At 41.7% G+C, this 15,524-nt stretch overlaps 1 protein-coding gene across 4 annotated transcripts in view; it reads left to right on the top strand.

The window, feature by feature from the left end:
* The window catches only part of Elovl7 (ELOVL fatty acid elongase 7), a 74,583-nt gene that overhangs the window by 33,862 nt on the left and 25,197 nt on the right, over positions 1 to 15,524 (top strand). For all 4 annotated transcript variants that reach the window (XM_076551923.1, XM_076551921.1, XM_006994965.4 and 1 more), the window contains exon 2: positions 14,551 to 14,682. Coding sequence is in view for 3 of the 4 variants with exons in the window: in XM_076551921.1 (XP_076408036.1) it covers positions 14,619 to 14,682 (64 nt within the window). In the remaining variant the exon portion in view is untranslated. The remainder of the gene's footprint in view (positions 1 to 14,550; positions 14,683 to 15,524) is intronic.

Below are 15,524 nucleotides of genomic sequence, written 5' to 3'. Positions count from 1 at the left end.
GACTTCCGAATTCTGTACTACCACATCTGTCTTAATAATTAATATCCTAATAATATTGGGTCCCAATCCATGAACATTGTATAATGTTCTACTTATTTAAATCTTTGATTTTTTTCATAGATGCACACGTCTTCTTTACTCACTTAGTTTATCAATCATGGTTTATCTTGTAATTGTTCTCTATCATTAGCTTTCTCAGTCTATGAAGTACATTTTTATTATGTATTTAACATGGCTTCTTGTCCTTTTGTCAAACTCTGCCCTTTGGAAAGATCAGTCCTCTTTGTATCGAATGTTCTTGCCCTCTGTGGAGCCTTTTGAGGCTGTTTTCTTATCTGTTGGTTCATTTGGCTACTTCACTGCCTTCTACACCGGGAAATCGCTCTTCAGCCAGGAACACTCTGTTGCTAATTTCTTTTTAATGCAATAGTGATGCTTTGTTCCTTAAATGGTTACATTAGTTCTGTATTCACCGTTCCACGTTATTCTTTAAAACATAATTTTGTGGATACATGTTTCTAATTCCAGGTACTTAGAGAATTTCACTGCTTTTAGTCACATTGCACTTTCACCTTAGGTTGGGTTCTGTGTGTGTGTGTGCTAGCGCGCGCACGCGCGCGCATTTTACACAGAGTATCAGGCAAGGCCATGTAGCCTGCCATTTAGCTTTACTGTGTAGTCCAGACTCTCTTCAAACTACAGATCCTTGTGCGTCAGAATTATAGCTGCATGCTGTTGGCTGGTTCTTTGTTTAGTGTCCTTGCTTTGCGCCCTACCCCTAAGTCTATTTGTGAGCTTTTCCAGTGTTTTAAAGTCTTGTGATTCTCTGGGTAGTTCTGGCTGCACCATCTCCTTGCTGTCCAGATACTTTGCCATTTCTTCCAAGGCCCGTTTCCCCCTCACGGAGCTGGAGTTTGAGGGCTGAGGATCTCAGTTTATACTTTTTTCTCCTTTTTCTTTCTTTCTTTCTTTCTTTCTTTCTTTCTTTCTTTCTTTCTTTCTTTCTTTCTTTCTTCCTTCCTTCCTTCCTTCCTTTCTTTCTTTCTTCTCTCTCTCTCTCTCTCTCTCTCTCTCTCTCTCTCTCTCTCTCTCTCTCCCTCTCTTTCTTTTTCTTTTTTCTTCTTTTTTTTTTTTTAATACAGGGTCTCATCATGTAGCCCTGACTGTCGTGGAACTCACTCTGTAGCCCAGGCTTGTAGCATGAATCTTAGAAGGTCTTATTAATAAAATCAAACTTGTAGCCAGGTATTGGGGTGAAGCTGGAAGATCAGAGAACCAAAACAAGCCACAGCTACCTCACCTGGCCAATTTCTCAGCTGATCTTGTTTCCTCAGACTGGAAGCCTCTGTGTCCTCATATCCAAATGGATCTCAGCTGAACTGTGCTGCTCCAAAGCCTGAAAGCTTAACCGGCCAAATGCTTCTAGTTTCTGGTCCTCACGCCTTATATATCTTTCTGCCTTCTACCACCACTCCCTGGGATTAAAACCTTGCTTTCTGAGATTGAAGGTGTGAGTCACCATGCTTGGCCATCCTTGAACAGATGGATTTCTGCCTCTGGAATGCTAGGATTAAAAGTGTGTGCTACCACTACCTATCCTAAATATCTAGTGGCTTTTCTGTTCTCTGACCCCAGATAAGTTTATTAGGGTACACATATTTTGGGGAACACAATACCACCACACAGGCTGGCCTCGAACTCAGAGATCTGCCTGCCTCTGCTTCCCGAGTGCTGGGATTAAAGGCATGCGACGCCACTGCCTGGGTGACTTAAATTTTTCTATCTCAGGAAAGCCTAATGCATTTTAAGTTTCAAATTACTCTCTTACTCCGATTAGTGATGAAATCATTTTCTTCCCAATGTCTAGCCAATCTAAACTGTAGTAATTGGACTTTTTAAAAAAAATTATTTGGTTGACAGAGTCAGGTAGTTGTGTATAACCATTTTGATGAGGTGAAGGCCTTAGTGAAGAGCTGTGTTGGTGGATTTAGCACAGAATGAGATCACTGAGTGAGAAAAGTTTGTGGGGCGACCTAACCAAAGGTGCTTTGGGAGGTGGAGGAAAGAGGTGCAGCCAAGACAGACTGCATCTGAAGAGAACTTTTCTCTCCTCTTTCCTGCCTCATCCCTTAAGAACTTGTATGTTCTAGTTGAGAGTTTTGAGCTATACCCCCGGGCCCTGAATATATAAATGTTAAAAAACAAACAAACAAAAACAAAAACAAAAAAACCTCTTGCTCGGCGGTGGTGGTGCATGCCTTTAATCCCAGAACTCCGGAGGCAGAGCCAGGCGGATCTCTGTGAGTTCGAGGCCAGCCTGGTCTACAAAGCGAGTTCCAGGAAAGGTGCAAAGCTACACAGAGAAACCCTGTCTTGAAAAACAAAACAAAACAAAAAACCAACCAAACAACCAAACAAACAAAAAAATTCATTCAACAAGACAAACATTGTTGCTCCAAGTGGCCTTGAGCTCCTGAAGTCTAGCGGTCCTTTCTGTCTCAGGCCCTGGAGTCACTTGGGACTACAGACATGCATGACTGCACTTGGCAGTTCTCATTTTTAAAGTAGCATTAAGTGTTAATATCAAGATTTATCCCTCCTCAGAGAGTAGCTGTGAGGCAACTGGCCCTGTCCAACAGGCCAGTGTGGCTGGCGCTCCTGTCACCAGAAGTGGATTCCTGCTCTGTAAGGGTTATCAGTCCATTCTCCTCTTCAGCATCCAGCCTGTTTAGAAACAGGCTCTTGCTGGGCGGTGGTGGCGCATGCTTTTAATCCCAGCACTCGAGAGGCAGAGCCAGGCCTGAGTTCGAGGCCAGCCTGGGCTACCAAGTGAGTTCCAGGACAGGCTCCAAAACTACACAGAGAAACCCTGTCTTGAAAAACCAAAGGGAAAAAAAAGAAGAAAGAAAGGAAGGAAGGAAGAAACAGGTCCGATCCTTTTGCTTTACCAGTAAAAGCAGAGGCTGCTTCAGGTTAAGACTCTTGCTTGTTGGAGACACCAGTCAGCTCCAGAACCATTCTTTGACCATAGAGTTTTCTAGGATTTAGAATGTTTGTGACTTTTCCTTGTTTGGTTGTTTCTGTGAAATTTCTTGCCTTTTTTTTTTTTTTTGATCATTATTTTTTTCCTTCTTCAGTGTTTAGAACCACTCTTAGATGTTACCCTACAGCTTTTGATGGTTGCTTCCTTGTATTTGTCCCAGCTTCGCTTCCTGTTTCTTTTTTTTTTTTTTTTTTTTTTTTTTTTTTTTTTTTTTTTTTTTGGTTTTTCGAGACAGGGTTTCTCTGTGTAGCTTTGCGCCTTTCCTGGAACTCACTTGGTAGCCCCGGCTGGCCTCGAACTCACAGAGATCCACCTGGCTCTGCCTCCCGAGTGCTGGGATTAAAGGCGTGCGCCACCACCGCCCGGCCGCTTCCTGTTTCTTAAACATGGGTGTTTCCTGGGGTGCTGTCCTTTGCCAGGTCCCCTCCTAAGGTATTTCTCAAGAGATCTGCACTGCTCCCATGTTAATTATTACCTCTTGCGATAATTAAGCATGGCTTTAATCCTAGGTTCTGATACTGGATTTTTCTGTAAGTCCAATGAACATATCTACTTGCTATATTAATTTGGTAGGGCTGCTATGGCAAAGTCCCACCTACTAGGTGGTTTAAACAACAAAAAGGTATGAGCTCATAGTTCTGAACCTTAGAATTCAGAGACCTGTGTTCCCTCTGGAAGCTGCTAACGGGGCTAGTCCTTGGCTAGCCTTGGCTTAGAGATGGCCATTTTTGTGTTCATATTTCATTTATTCTGTATGTTTATCTATGCCTGGATTTCCCCCTTCTACAAAAATACCAGTCATATTAGATTAGGATCCATCCTAATGACTTTATTTATGTACTTATTGGAGCGGGGTGTGTATGTACCACAGCACAGAAGATAATTTACAGGAACTGGTTTTCTTCTTCCATCATGTGGGTCCTGGGGCTTGAACTCAGATCATTCGGCTGGGCAGCAACCGACTTTTCTTGCTGCATCATCTCACAGGCCTGTGACTTCATCTTTAGCTTGATTATGTCTATAAAGACGCTCTGTTCCAATGGGTCACATTCTTCAGTACTGGGGACTAGGATCTAACCTAGCAATTTTAAGGGGTCACAATTCAATATACAACACTTAGTTATTCACTCTTACCACAGATATTTTCTACTGCACTCTAGGCAGCAGTCTAGGCACTGGGCATGCGAAGATTCCAAGGCATGGGCTCTTCCTTCTTGATGCATGGAACAGATAGGAATCAATAGATAAGAATTTGCAACAGTATGCAGCATGGGCTGTCTTTCGAGGGTTACTATTACAAGGACACTGTCCCTGAGTGGCTAGCCCAGGGATGCACTGCAGAGGAAGAGCCTCCATGCTGTATCTTTCCCAATAGGATGCCACCCTGCAGAATTGTTTTGTCCTGCTTCTAAATCACACCCTCAGTTTCCCAACTCTGGATCCCACCACCCAGTTAATCTTTCCCAATCTCCCACTGATGGACAGTTTCCCAACTTGAAAAACCTGTAATGACTCCTCATTGTCAACAGAACTAAGGATAATGAAATTCTTCAGCCTGGCTGCCTTTGCTTCCTCCACGGTCAAGTTAGTACCACTGGAGTGTACCTCTCCTGTCTTGATCTCTATGTCTCTGCTCCTTAACCTTGTGCATTACCAGGGTATTAACAGCTAGTCTACAAACATACTTAGGCTTTTCTATAATATTGTGTGGTCAGAATTTTGGTTGGTTTTCTACTATATCATTAGCACTATAATCGTGCTTGGCATAAAATAGATAGGTGAAAATATTGGTTGAGTTGATTTCCCCACTCCTTGGAGTTCTGTCTGCTTGCAGAGTCCTCCTCCTCCTCCTTTCTCTCTCTCTCTCTCTCTCTCTCTCTCTCTCTCTCTCTCTCTCTCTCTCTCTCTCTCTCTCCTTGGGTGTGAACATTTTTTTCCCCAGTGAATTCTTACTCTCAAGGGTCAGATTGCATATCCTCTCCTCTAACATGCCTTCCTTCTGGGTCAGGTGTGACACTCCCACAAGGCTTTTCATGATCTATACGAACTTTGCATTATAGAAATCTAAGTAGATTTCTTCCTCAGGCAGATTGAAAGTTGCTTAAATGTAGGAACCATATTTTAAAAATAAGATCACGTTCAGCCTGGCGTGGGTATTCCTTCTTACCTTGCCTCCCCCCCCACCCCCCACCCCCCACCCCCGAGGTTACAGGATTTAAAAGTTCATCTAGTAGACATTTGCTGAGCACCTGGTTAATTCAAGATGCAGCACTAGCATTAGATTGTGAATAAGATTTAAATTCTCTTTGCAGTAATTAGTAATTATCACATCTTCTGATAAGCCCGTCCAATTGGTCCCAAGGGGCACAGGTTTTAGGATACTTTTCAGCTCTCAAACTTCACTCATCTCACACCTAGAAAATCATTTCGCGTTGATGCTACTTGTAGAAAAGGGACTTTGGCCGGGCAGTGATAGCACGCCTTTAATCCCAGCACTCGGGAGGCAGAGGCAGGCGGATCTCTGCAAGTTTGAGGCCAGCCTGGTCTACAGAGCTAGTCCAGGACAGTCTCCAAAGCTACAGAGAAACCCTGTCTCGAAAAACAAAACAAAAAAAGAAAAAAAAAGAAAAGGGACTTTGTCTGCATCTGGTCACTCTGTAGTGCCCAGCACTGAGCTAACACCTACTGGTGATTTGAGCAGGTCCCAAATTTCCTCCTCTCTCTCCAGTTGTAGAAAACTAAGTTGGGACCAGAGATGAAAGCTTCTATTTTCCTACTTATATGGGACAGCTTTCTGTTATCATGAGTGCCCAGAAACAGTCAACAGCACGATATTTAGTGCCATGCTGAAGTGTTCACAGAAATTCCATTTCCTAGTGGAGCCCTTTGTGAATACCCTGGCATCTAGGTCTCCTTCATATTTAACAAGTTGTCACCTTAGGACAACTTGTCACACTAAGGCTAAGTGAACATTGAAGCCAAAGTGTCTGCCTCATTTCTCAGACTCAGGTCATGATCTTGAGCCAGACAGAACTGTGATCTGAATTAGTCTGGTGAGTTCTGTATATCTGTTATCACTCGTAGAGACCAAATTCCTAGTAAATTCTTCAAATAAGGAAGAAGGAAGGAGTAAAAATTGGGGTGAAAGAATAGAAGAAGGAATGGAAAACATATTTGTTTTGAATCCTGATTGGTTTTGAAGGGCAGACCTGAGATGTTCATACCACATTAGTAGATATTCCAGGTCATCGCTTCTGGGGGCAGGAAACACCCATCGTATTCATGTAGGCTAGATTCCAGGTGGAACGACTTTGGCCCAGGGCACTCATCTAATGACAGTTACAAGTGGTGTACCACCCTGTGTTTATAGATTTATAGTGTGGCATCTGCTCCAAAGAGACCATGGCACAGATAATTATAAACAGAAGAGACATAAAACTCACTGGCAAGTCTTATATGGTGCTACAGAGTTGCGTTAACTTATTTGCATATTTTACTTACTAACTTATTTATCATGCTTTGTTTAAACCAAAATCAAAATCCTTTTGTCGGGAACATACTCCAGGCAAGCAGGGTAGCAAACACTTGGGTGGGCTCTGGCTTTGGAGCCTTGGTTCATATCTGAACATGCCCTGCCAGGGCAATCCTCCAAGCTACAGCTATGTACTACGTTGTTTCTCTTAAGCGAACCTCTCCTCTATCCTTGTGGGCTGACGATTCTTCGCTATTTCAGGACCCTACGTCTTTCCTGAGACTGTGTGTACACACGTGTGTGTGCGTACGTGCGTGTTGGTGTGTGTGTGTGTGTGTGTGTGTGTGTGTGTGTGTGAGAGAGAGAGAGAGAGAGAGAGAGAGAGAGAGAGAGAGAGAGAGAGAGAGAGAAAATAGAGAGATAGAGTCCCCCTAAGCATCACAGTCTAGCCTCGAACTTGTATCCTTGTGTGTTAGCCTCCCAAGTGCTAGGATTCCAGGCATGCATCACTATACCTGGTCCGGTCCTTAGCTAGAAGCTAACCTGTGAGACTTTTATGAAAAGGGTCATTTGAGAGTCTTCTGTGCAGGTTTTTAAAACCCTAAAAAGAAATCCAGTTGGGTGTGGTTCTCATTTACAATCCCAGCAGGAGGGAGCTTGAGTGAGGCAGGAGGAGCATGGACTCTGAGTCAGCTACACAGGGAGACCCTGAAAAAGAAAGAAGGGAAAGGGGAGGGGAGGAGAGAGAGGGAGGGAGGGAGGGAGGGAGGGAGGGAGGGAGGGAGGGAAAACCCATCTTTCTGTTCTCAAGAAAGGTTTGTAGAAATGGTTACCACTGTCTTTTCCATTAAAAGCAACAAATCAGATCTTTTCTAGCTCACAAGAACTGCCCCCTGTGTTTAGATGTCTTGTTCTGTGAGAGATCATATCCCCTCATCTGCTATTTACAGTTGGTTGCTCTGTTACTTATAGCAAATAATCTTCCTGGACTCAATGGCATTTTCATTTGACAAACAAAAAGTTACGTGTTTAATTTCTTCTTTGGTATTTGACTCTGTTGTGTTTTTGTTTGTTTGCCTGAATGGCAACACGCAAGGACCTAGTTTTCTATAATGCACTCAGAACTGAGATGTAGTCATGATTTTTCTCGCACAAATGCTCGAGGCCCTCACATTTTACCCCTAAAATAAGGGGCCAGTTTCCTCACACCATAGATGTGGGTGCTGACTCAGGTGCTGCCCACAGATCTCATTTCTCACATAAATTCTTTTGACTCATCAGATTAATCTTGTCAGGATCAGTGACGCCTCCTATTCCACCCTGATTCTGATGCCTTCCACATCCAGGTGACTTTTCTTACCTGAATCCTGTCCTGTATGTTTATGCCTGTTTCAGGTGTTTTGGGGGTGTCCTAAGAATAATGTATATAGCATTAAGAAGAGGTTTCTAACATTAGCCCATCATTGGAATTTCCCCAAACACCAACTGTATCCAAATCTCTGTCTCAGGTATTCTGAATTTCATTCATGTCCAGGACCACTGATATAAGAAATGGAGAACCCACAAAAGTTGCACTGACCTACCCCTTTATATTTATTTGGTATCTGTTGAAATGCCTCCTTCCCAATTTTCATAAAACTTGTTTTTCTACTCCTCATTATATTTTGTTGTTCAAGTAAAGAGATTCCACTGATTTCTAAGGTGCTTTCTAATTATTTCCTTCTGCAGATTTTGGACTTTTTTTTTTTTTATTAGTTCCTTAATGTGGAACATGAGAGTTTTTTAAACTTAATTTTTGTTGAGAATATATGAGTACTCTATTTACATCATTTTCACCTTTTCCTCTTTTTCCTCAATTCTTTTCATGTCTTCCTCCAATTCCCTCACAGACTCATGATCACTTTTTCTTTAATTATTATTGTTACATTTTATTGGAAGTCATTCTTTGTTTCAAATACAGGCCTCTGTTATGTGACTACAAATGGTGCTTTTCTCATTACTGAGACCAAACACCTGGCAACACAATTTAGTGGGATGGTTTGTTTTGGCTCATGATACCGTCCGTCATGGCTTGGTGGTAGATGATTCCATGGTAGCAGGGTCATGGATCCCCTGATCAGCTATGATGTGGGCAGTCATAAAGCAAAGAGAGTGCCTCCAAGTGACTCATTTCTTCCAACTAGACCCCAGACCACAAAGGTTCCACAGCCTCTAAAACAGCATGACTGTTAGGGACCAACTGATCAGACATATCAGCCTGTCAGGGGGCTGTCACATTCAGAGCATAACAACTTTCCTCTTAGAATTGCTATGTCCCACTGTTTTGTTGTGTTTCTGTCTTAGTTTGTCTCCAGATACTTTTCAATCCCATTTTGATTTCTTTGGGACCTATTCATTGTTCAGGAGTAGGCGGTTTTCTTTCTACATATTTGTGAATCTTCTGGTTTTCCTTCTGTTGTTGATTTCCAGGTTCATAACATTGTGGTTAGAAAAGAGACTTGATATGGTTTCAGTCTTCTTAAGTTCCTTACACTTGTACTGTGACTCATCATATGATCTATCCTGTGCATTGTGCTGGTGGCTACAAGTCCTTTGTGTCTTCTTAATTTTCTCTCTGAATGACTGATGTGTTGTTGAAAATGGTAGACTGGAATCCTCTGCAATTTTTGTATTGCAGTCTATCTCTCCCTTTAAATCTGTTGATATTTGCCTTGTATATTTAGATGCTGGGATGTTATTTGCATGTATATTTATTCTCTCTCTCTCCCTTTCTCTCGTGTGTGGTACTGGATGTGGAACCCAGGACCTCATGTGTGTTAAATAAGGACTTTGCCCCACTCAGCCCTTATATCTTTTTGATGAACTTGACCCCTTTATCTTCTTGACCCCTTTTATAATGACCATGCCTCATGATAATTTTTACTTAAAATCCATTTTGTCTGATATAAGAACATGTTGTTGTTCATTTTGCTATTTTGGGAATTCTACCACCCAGCTCCCAAATAAATCATACATGGAGGCTTATTCTTAATTATAAATGCCCTGCCTTAGCTTGGCTTGTTTCTAGCTGGCTTTCCTTAACTTTAAACTAGCCCTGTTTATCTTTGGCCTCTGGACTTTTATCTTTCTCTATTCCTGTATACCTTTCTTTGTTTCTTACTTGTGTCTTGCTGTGTAGCTGGGTGGCTGGCCCTTGATGTCCTCATCCTCTTCTGGCTCTTCCTTCTTCTCCCCCCAGATTTCTCCCTCTATACATTCTCTCTGCCTGCCAGCCCCACCCACCCTGTCTCCTGCCTCGCCATTGGCCATTCAGCTCTTTATTAGACCATCAGGTGTTTTAGACAGGCACAGTAACACAGCTTCACAGAGTTAAACAAATGCAACATAAACAAAAGCAACATGCCTTAAAATAGTAGTCCCCAACAAGAACATAATTATATTTTTTCTATAGCTTAATTTGTATTTGCTGAGGATGGTAGAAATCCATCACAGTGAACATCTCTCCTGAAATCCCCAGCAAGTTACAAGAAGCATATGCAGGACCAAGGTAATGGTGGGGAACAGCAGCCTTTTATTAGCACCATGAGGGGCTGGAGAGATTGCTCAGTGATTAAGAGTACTGGCTGCTCTTACAGAGGACCCAGGTTCAATTCCCAGGACCACATGGCAGCTTACAACTATCTGTAACTTTAGTTTCCTGAGGGGATAAAACATCCTTGTCTGGCCTTCATAAACAGCAGGCACATACTCTGGTACACAAACATACATGCAGGCAAAGCACCCATACATATAAAATATAAAACAATAACTGTAAACACATTTTATTAACACGATGCTTTGACCAGCTTAGCTAGCTGGGCACTCCCATTTAGTGAGGAGCTCTTTAGTCTTCCAGGTTTTCTGTCTACATAGCTGTCTCCTAAACATCCAGGGCCCATCCAGTGGTTGGTCAATTATCCCTGCAGGTCCAGGAAGGGATATATATTACTTCTATGTGTACAGCTTCTTCATTGTCTGCGGCTCTTCTGCAATCCTCTTACACCTATTGAAGGCACTCAGAGGGCTTCCTGTTGCCCTGATACCACACTAGAACAAAAGGCACTCTATACCCATGTAGCCCCTAACCACTTACCCCAACTCTGCATGAGCAATAGTGCCTGACCCTCCTCCTCCAAGTTCCAGTTCGTCCTACTGGCATCCCTTTGAGATCTTCACCAGCTGCTTTCCTCTCTTCTCACTCCAAGCCCGAAACATACACGTCTGATTTAGGAGACACAGAAGCCTCTTGTCTATGCCTTGAGTTCTTCTTAGGACCAACTACATACAATTTTGTAACTCAAAGGGTAGGATATAGCTATTTTTTTCTTAGATTTCAGCTGTTATTTTATTTCCAAGGCAATGTGCATGCCCATCGACTGAATAGATGACAAAAATGGGAGGGAAAGTGATAAGAATAATACTAAAGAGAAATATTAATATTGTGAGCACACTTGGCAAGTTAGGTAAAATGGGCACATATTTTGGCTTGTGTATGAATAGGCTACAAATATAAATAAGTTTATACATGCTGCAGCACATGTACTTTTCTGCTAAATTAATAAATTGGAACATTTGAAATAATTTTTCACAGAGTCTAGTCTACTCTTTCTGGATTAATTTGCTTTTTGTTGAAATTTATCGTGGGCGATGAAGACAGAATGATTTAAACATGTGCTGAAATATATTACCTCAAAAACAGTCTGTAGGTGATAGGCGTTTTAATAAATATTGCCATAGCCTTAAAGACTAGAGGATTAATTCTTTAGGATTGTTCTCAACTTGAAAATCAAAGACTGAAAGTGTCAGGACTATGCTTGTTCATCACCAAGCTCAGTCCCACTCTCCCCACTTTCACCCCACTGATAGAGGTATGACCCAATTTGGTCCATTATTTAAAAAAAAAAATGATCAATTTTGTATGGATTTGAATTTGGAAATAGACAAAAAAAATTCTTCCCATGAAGCCATTTAAATAAATTTCTGAAAAAAAATGAAATTAGTCTGTACAGGAAAACTCATACATTATTTTGAACAACTATACACTAAAATTAGTGCATGTCTGCCAACTGCTTACTCTGAAGCAAGCTGCTGTGGTCTGGGGAAGACATGCTAGTTGGTGATCTGGATAATTACTTTAAACTTTGGACATTTTTGCCCACCAGTGGAGATTTGATAATTGCTATCTGTTGTTGGATTTTCTTTTACTCTAACCTCACGTTGGAATGCCAAAATGTTGTTGTTGTTTTCCCTTTGCTCTTTCGGCTCTTTGTTCTTTTGGGGGGCCTGCCACCCTGATTCCAAATAAATCATACATGGAGGCGTATTATTATAAATGCCCAGCCTTATCTTGGCTTATTTCTAGCCAGCTTTCTTTAACTTTAAATTATCCTGACTATCTTTTTGCCTCTGGGCTTTTACCTTTCTCTTACTTTTGTACATCTTACTTTCACTCTTACTCTGTGGCTGGTTGTGTGGCTGAGTGGCTGTGTGGCTGGCCTCTAGTGCGTCCTCCTCTCCTTGTTCTCTTCCTCTTCTTTGATTCTCTTTTCTCTCTTTTTCTCCTTCTATTTGTTCTCTCTCTGCCTGCCACACTGCCTATCCCTTCTCCTGCCTTGCTATTGGCTGTTTAGCTCTTTATTAGACCATCAGGTGTTTTAGACAGGCACAGTTAACACAGCTTCACAGAGTTAAACAAAGGCAACATAAAAGAATGCAACACATCTTTGTATCATTAAAACAAATGTTCCACAGCATAAACAAATGTGACACATCTTAAAATGATATTCCACAACAGCTATTCGTTAAAACAAGGGTTCCCAGTGTCTAGTAGATAGATCCTCAAGTCAGGCTGTCTAACGTAACTCACAATACTCAGGGTAGGTCTCTATGACTAAGAAGTGTTTGACCTAAAATGTCAGTCCTGTCAAGCTGGGGAAATCCTGTTTTAAACGTGTCTGGACCTGTTGTAGTCATCGCTCACATTCCGAGTTTCAGGTCTTTCCAAATCCTTGGGAAGGAACAAGCTGAGGCCCCCAGATCTTTTCTGTACAGAACTCTTGGGGGTTTTGTTTTGCAGAGGGGAAGCTTGTTTCAGCCCACAGTAGAACACACGAAACACACAGGTTAACATGTGGGTGGAAATTTCCTTCAAAGCCTTCCAGAGGCGTTCCTTCGCAAAGACAGTGGGAGCAAAGATTCCAGCTGAGTTTCCAGAACCCAAACCACCGGGACTGTTGCCACGCCCTCACCTGGAAGTGGGATCTGACTGCTGGCTCCCCTGATCCTGTCTCAGCAACCCCACCAGGCTACCATTTCCTTTGTATTCTCCACACCTGGGTCAGAGCAGCACTTTCTTCATCTCCTCCTTTTTTGATAGTGAACTTGTTAATCTCTTTATCTTCTGAAGTTTGAGTCTTAAGAGGGCCTTTCCTGTGGTGAGGTTACACAATTTCAGACTTGTTATCTAGCACTATCGGTCATTTGGGGTTAGAGCTTGTCTGATAATGTTGGATTCAGGCAGCCTTTTGTAGTGGTCGTTCTGTTTCCTGATGCCTGTCTACCTGTATCAGGTCATTGTTGAGCGACTATTAGTGATTTAATGTTCACTGATTTGAGACGTCACCTACACCAGCATGCTGCATACCTTATTTTATTTCTGTAGTTATACAAATTAATGAAAAAAAACAAACAAACTTTGTTTTATGCCAGGAGAAAGTCAGTTTTCCTGTAGTAAACTTACAAGGTTTCTTTTGTTAGTATAACAAAACATAATCATGCAAAGTTTGCTTTTTCAAACAAGTTCAATAGCATTGAGCACATTTATATTGTATGATCTGCCTTTAGAACATTTCCAATCTTCTTGCCATATGGCTTTGATTCACTCCGCCATTAATTTATGACATGCCTGCCATTTGTAAGTTGTACCTTAATTTCAGAGATGTTTCAAGTGTGGGGAAGCATACCTCTCAGGATTACTGACATACACTTTTAAATTCTCAAATGTATTGGACATTTTTCTGGGTGCTCCATTAATTTGTCTCTGTGCTAATGCTTTACTGCTTGAGTTACTGGGGAGGGATTGTGTCTTGTAGCGAGTATCTGGGCTGGGTCTTTTCACTGGCCATCTTCCTCGAAAGAGTTCTCTTTTCCATAATGCTTGCCTACACATTTGATTCAACAGAGCTTCTTTCCTTGGTTCTTATTGGCCTTCCTCCCCCTTTTCTGCCTCATTAGCTAATCTTTTTAATTAGTAGGTGATTGATTATTAATTAATTAATGATTAATAAAATACTGTATGAATACTGGGAACCCCTATATTTTAAAAATTTAAGGGACTGAAGAGCTGGCTCCGAGGTTGAGAGTGTACTGCTTTTGCAGAAGCCTGCGTTTGGTTCCTAGTGCCCATGTCAGGTGGTTCACAACTGCCTGGAACTCCAGCTGCAAAGGATTCAACACCTCTGGTTTCCAGTGACACTCATACATACATGGCACATACATGCACTTGCACACACGTGTGCGTGCGCACACACACACGTACATATAATTAAAAATAATAAAATAAGTATTTTCAAAAATTCACACAAAAAAGACTTGATTGGGTCCGAAGGTGGCTCTAAGGCCCGGGCTAGCATATGTCTCTGAAGGTCTGGGTCTCTTCTGCCCCTCTGGATGTGCACCGCAGCCTTGCCGTGGTGGTACAGCCTACCCCCGACCTGCATTTTCTTCATGAAAGGGAAAAATTCCTATAAGAGTTTTTAGGACTGTGTCTTCCTTTTGTATCACATCCATGAAAGTCCAGCCTTCTTTGGTGAGGTTACCAGTCTCTCAAGAAGAATGGAATCTCTTTCTCGAATGTTTGCGACCGCGTCAGCATTTCCTACGGGTTCACTAATGCATTTTCCCTGCAGTAAGAGTTTGCTGTCCTGCCAGCTCCTATTAAAGTTTTAGCATTTTAAATATTGTATTACTAAAAGCTTATTTTTATTTGCATTTATAGATCATAAGCTCATTTCTGTGTCGCTTTACTGAAGAATCCATTAAAAGAGCCAGTTAATCGTGTAGAAAATGGCGTTCAGTGATCTTACATCGAGGACTGTGCGTTTTTATGATAATTGGATCAAAGATGCTGGTGAGTGATGAAATTTCCTAATTGAAGTTCATCTTTCCTTTTTACTTCAGATTCCCACATTAATAGGATTTATTTGGAACAAAATAAGAGACTTGACAACTTCGTACTTTATTACCTCATTCTTTATTATTAGTTAACCAAGAAGTGGTGCCCAGGGGTTTGGTTACAGCTAAAGCTTCATATATGCTCATGATGACGTTCATAATAGTGAAAACACTCTGGATATCTGTCTGCAGGAGAGAACTGGGTGATATGCCATGGCACGTCTCAACCCGGAAGCCCTTAGAAATGGTTTTGGAGGGTTAGTACTCTAATGTTCTAGAGAGAAATCACAGATGCTGCGGACAGAAGTTCAGTCCGTACTGATTCTAGAAAGAACTGCCCTTGCCCCTGAGAGGTGATGCAGAAAGAGCAGCGAGTAATAAAAACACAAACGGTCTTTTGGAACATCCAGTGTCACCAGAGTTTCAAATATGCAAACGGAAGCCATGCATGAAGCATCTTCTGTGGAGACTTGGGTCACATGTAGGTGGTGAATGATGGTTTGGGTGGTAGTGGATCTGCTGCTGGCGATTGAGGTCAGGGTCATGCATTTGTACTGTTGAGTGTGTGCTCTACAACTGAGCAACACCCAGTCTCAGGAGTAACTTTTTTTTTTTAAATTTGTCTATCAGCGGTTTTTGTTTTGTTTTGTTTTTCTTGTCTATCATCGAGTTTTCAAAGCCCAGGCAATGTGGTATTGTTTTAAAAACTATTAAAGTCTTAAAAATAAAACAAAGGTACAAAAGTTTTTAAGATAAAAGGCATCAGGATGCCTTAGAACTTAGACAGACCTGAGATAC

Source organism: Peromyscus maniculatus, chromosome 15 (assembly GCF_049852395.1).
Source record: "Peromyscus maniculatus bairdii isolate BWxNUB_F1_BW_parent chromosome 15, HU_Pman_BW_mat_3.1, whole genome shotgun sequence".
In the NCBI taxonomy this organism is placed as follows: domain Eukaryota; kingdom Metazoa; phylum Chordata; class Mammalia; order Rodentia; family Cricetidae; genus Peromyscus; species Peromyscus maniculatus.
Note: the sequence above shows the minus strand (reverse complement) of the source record. Positions and strands in the feature narration are given on the sequence as shown.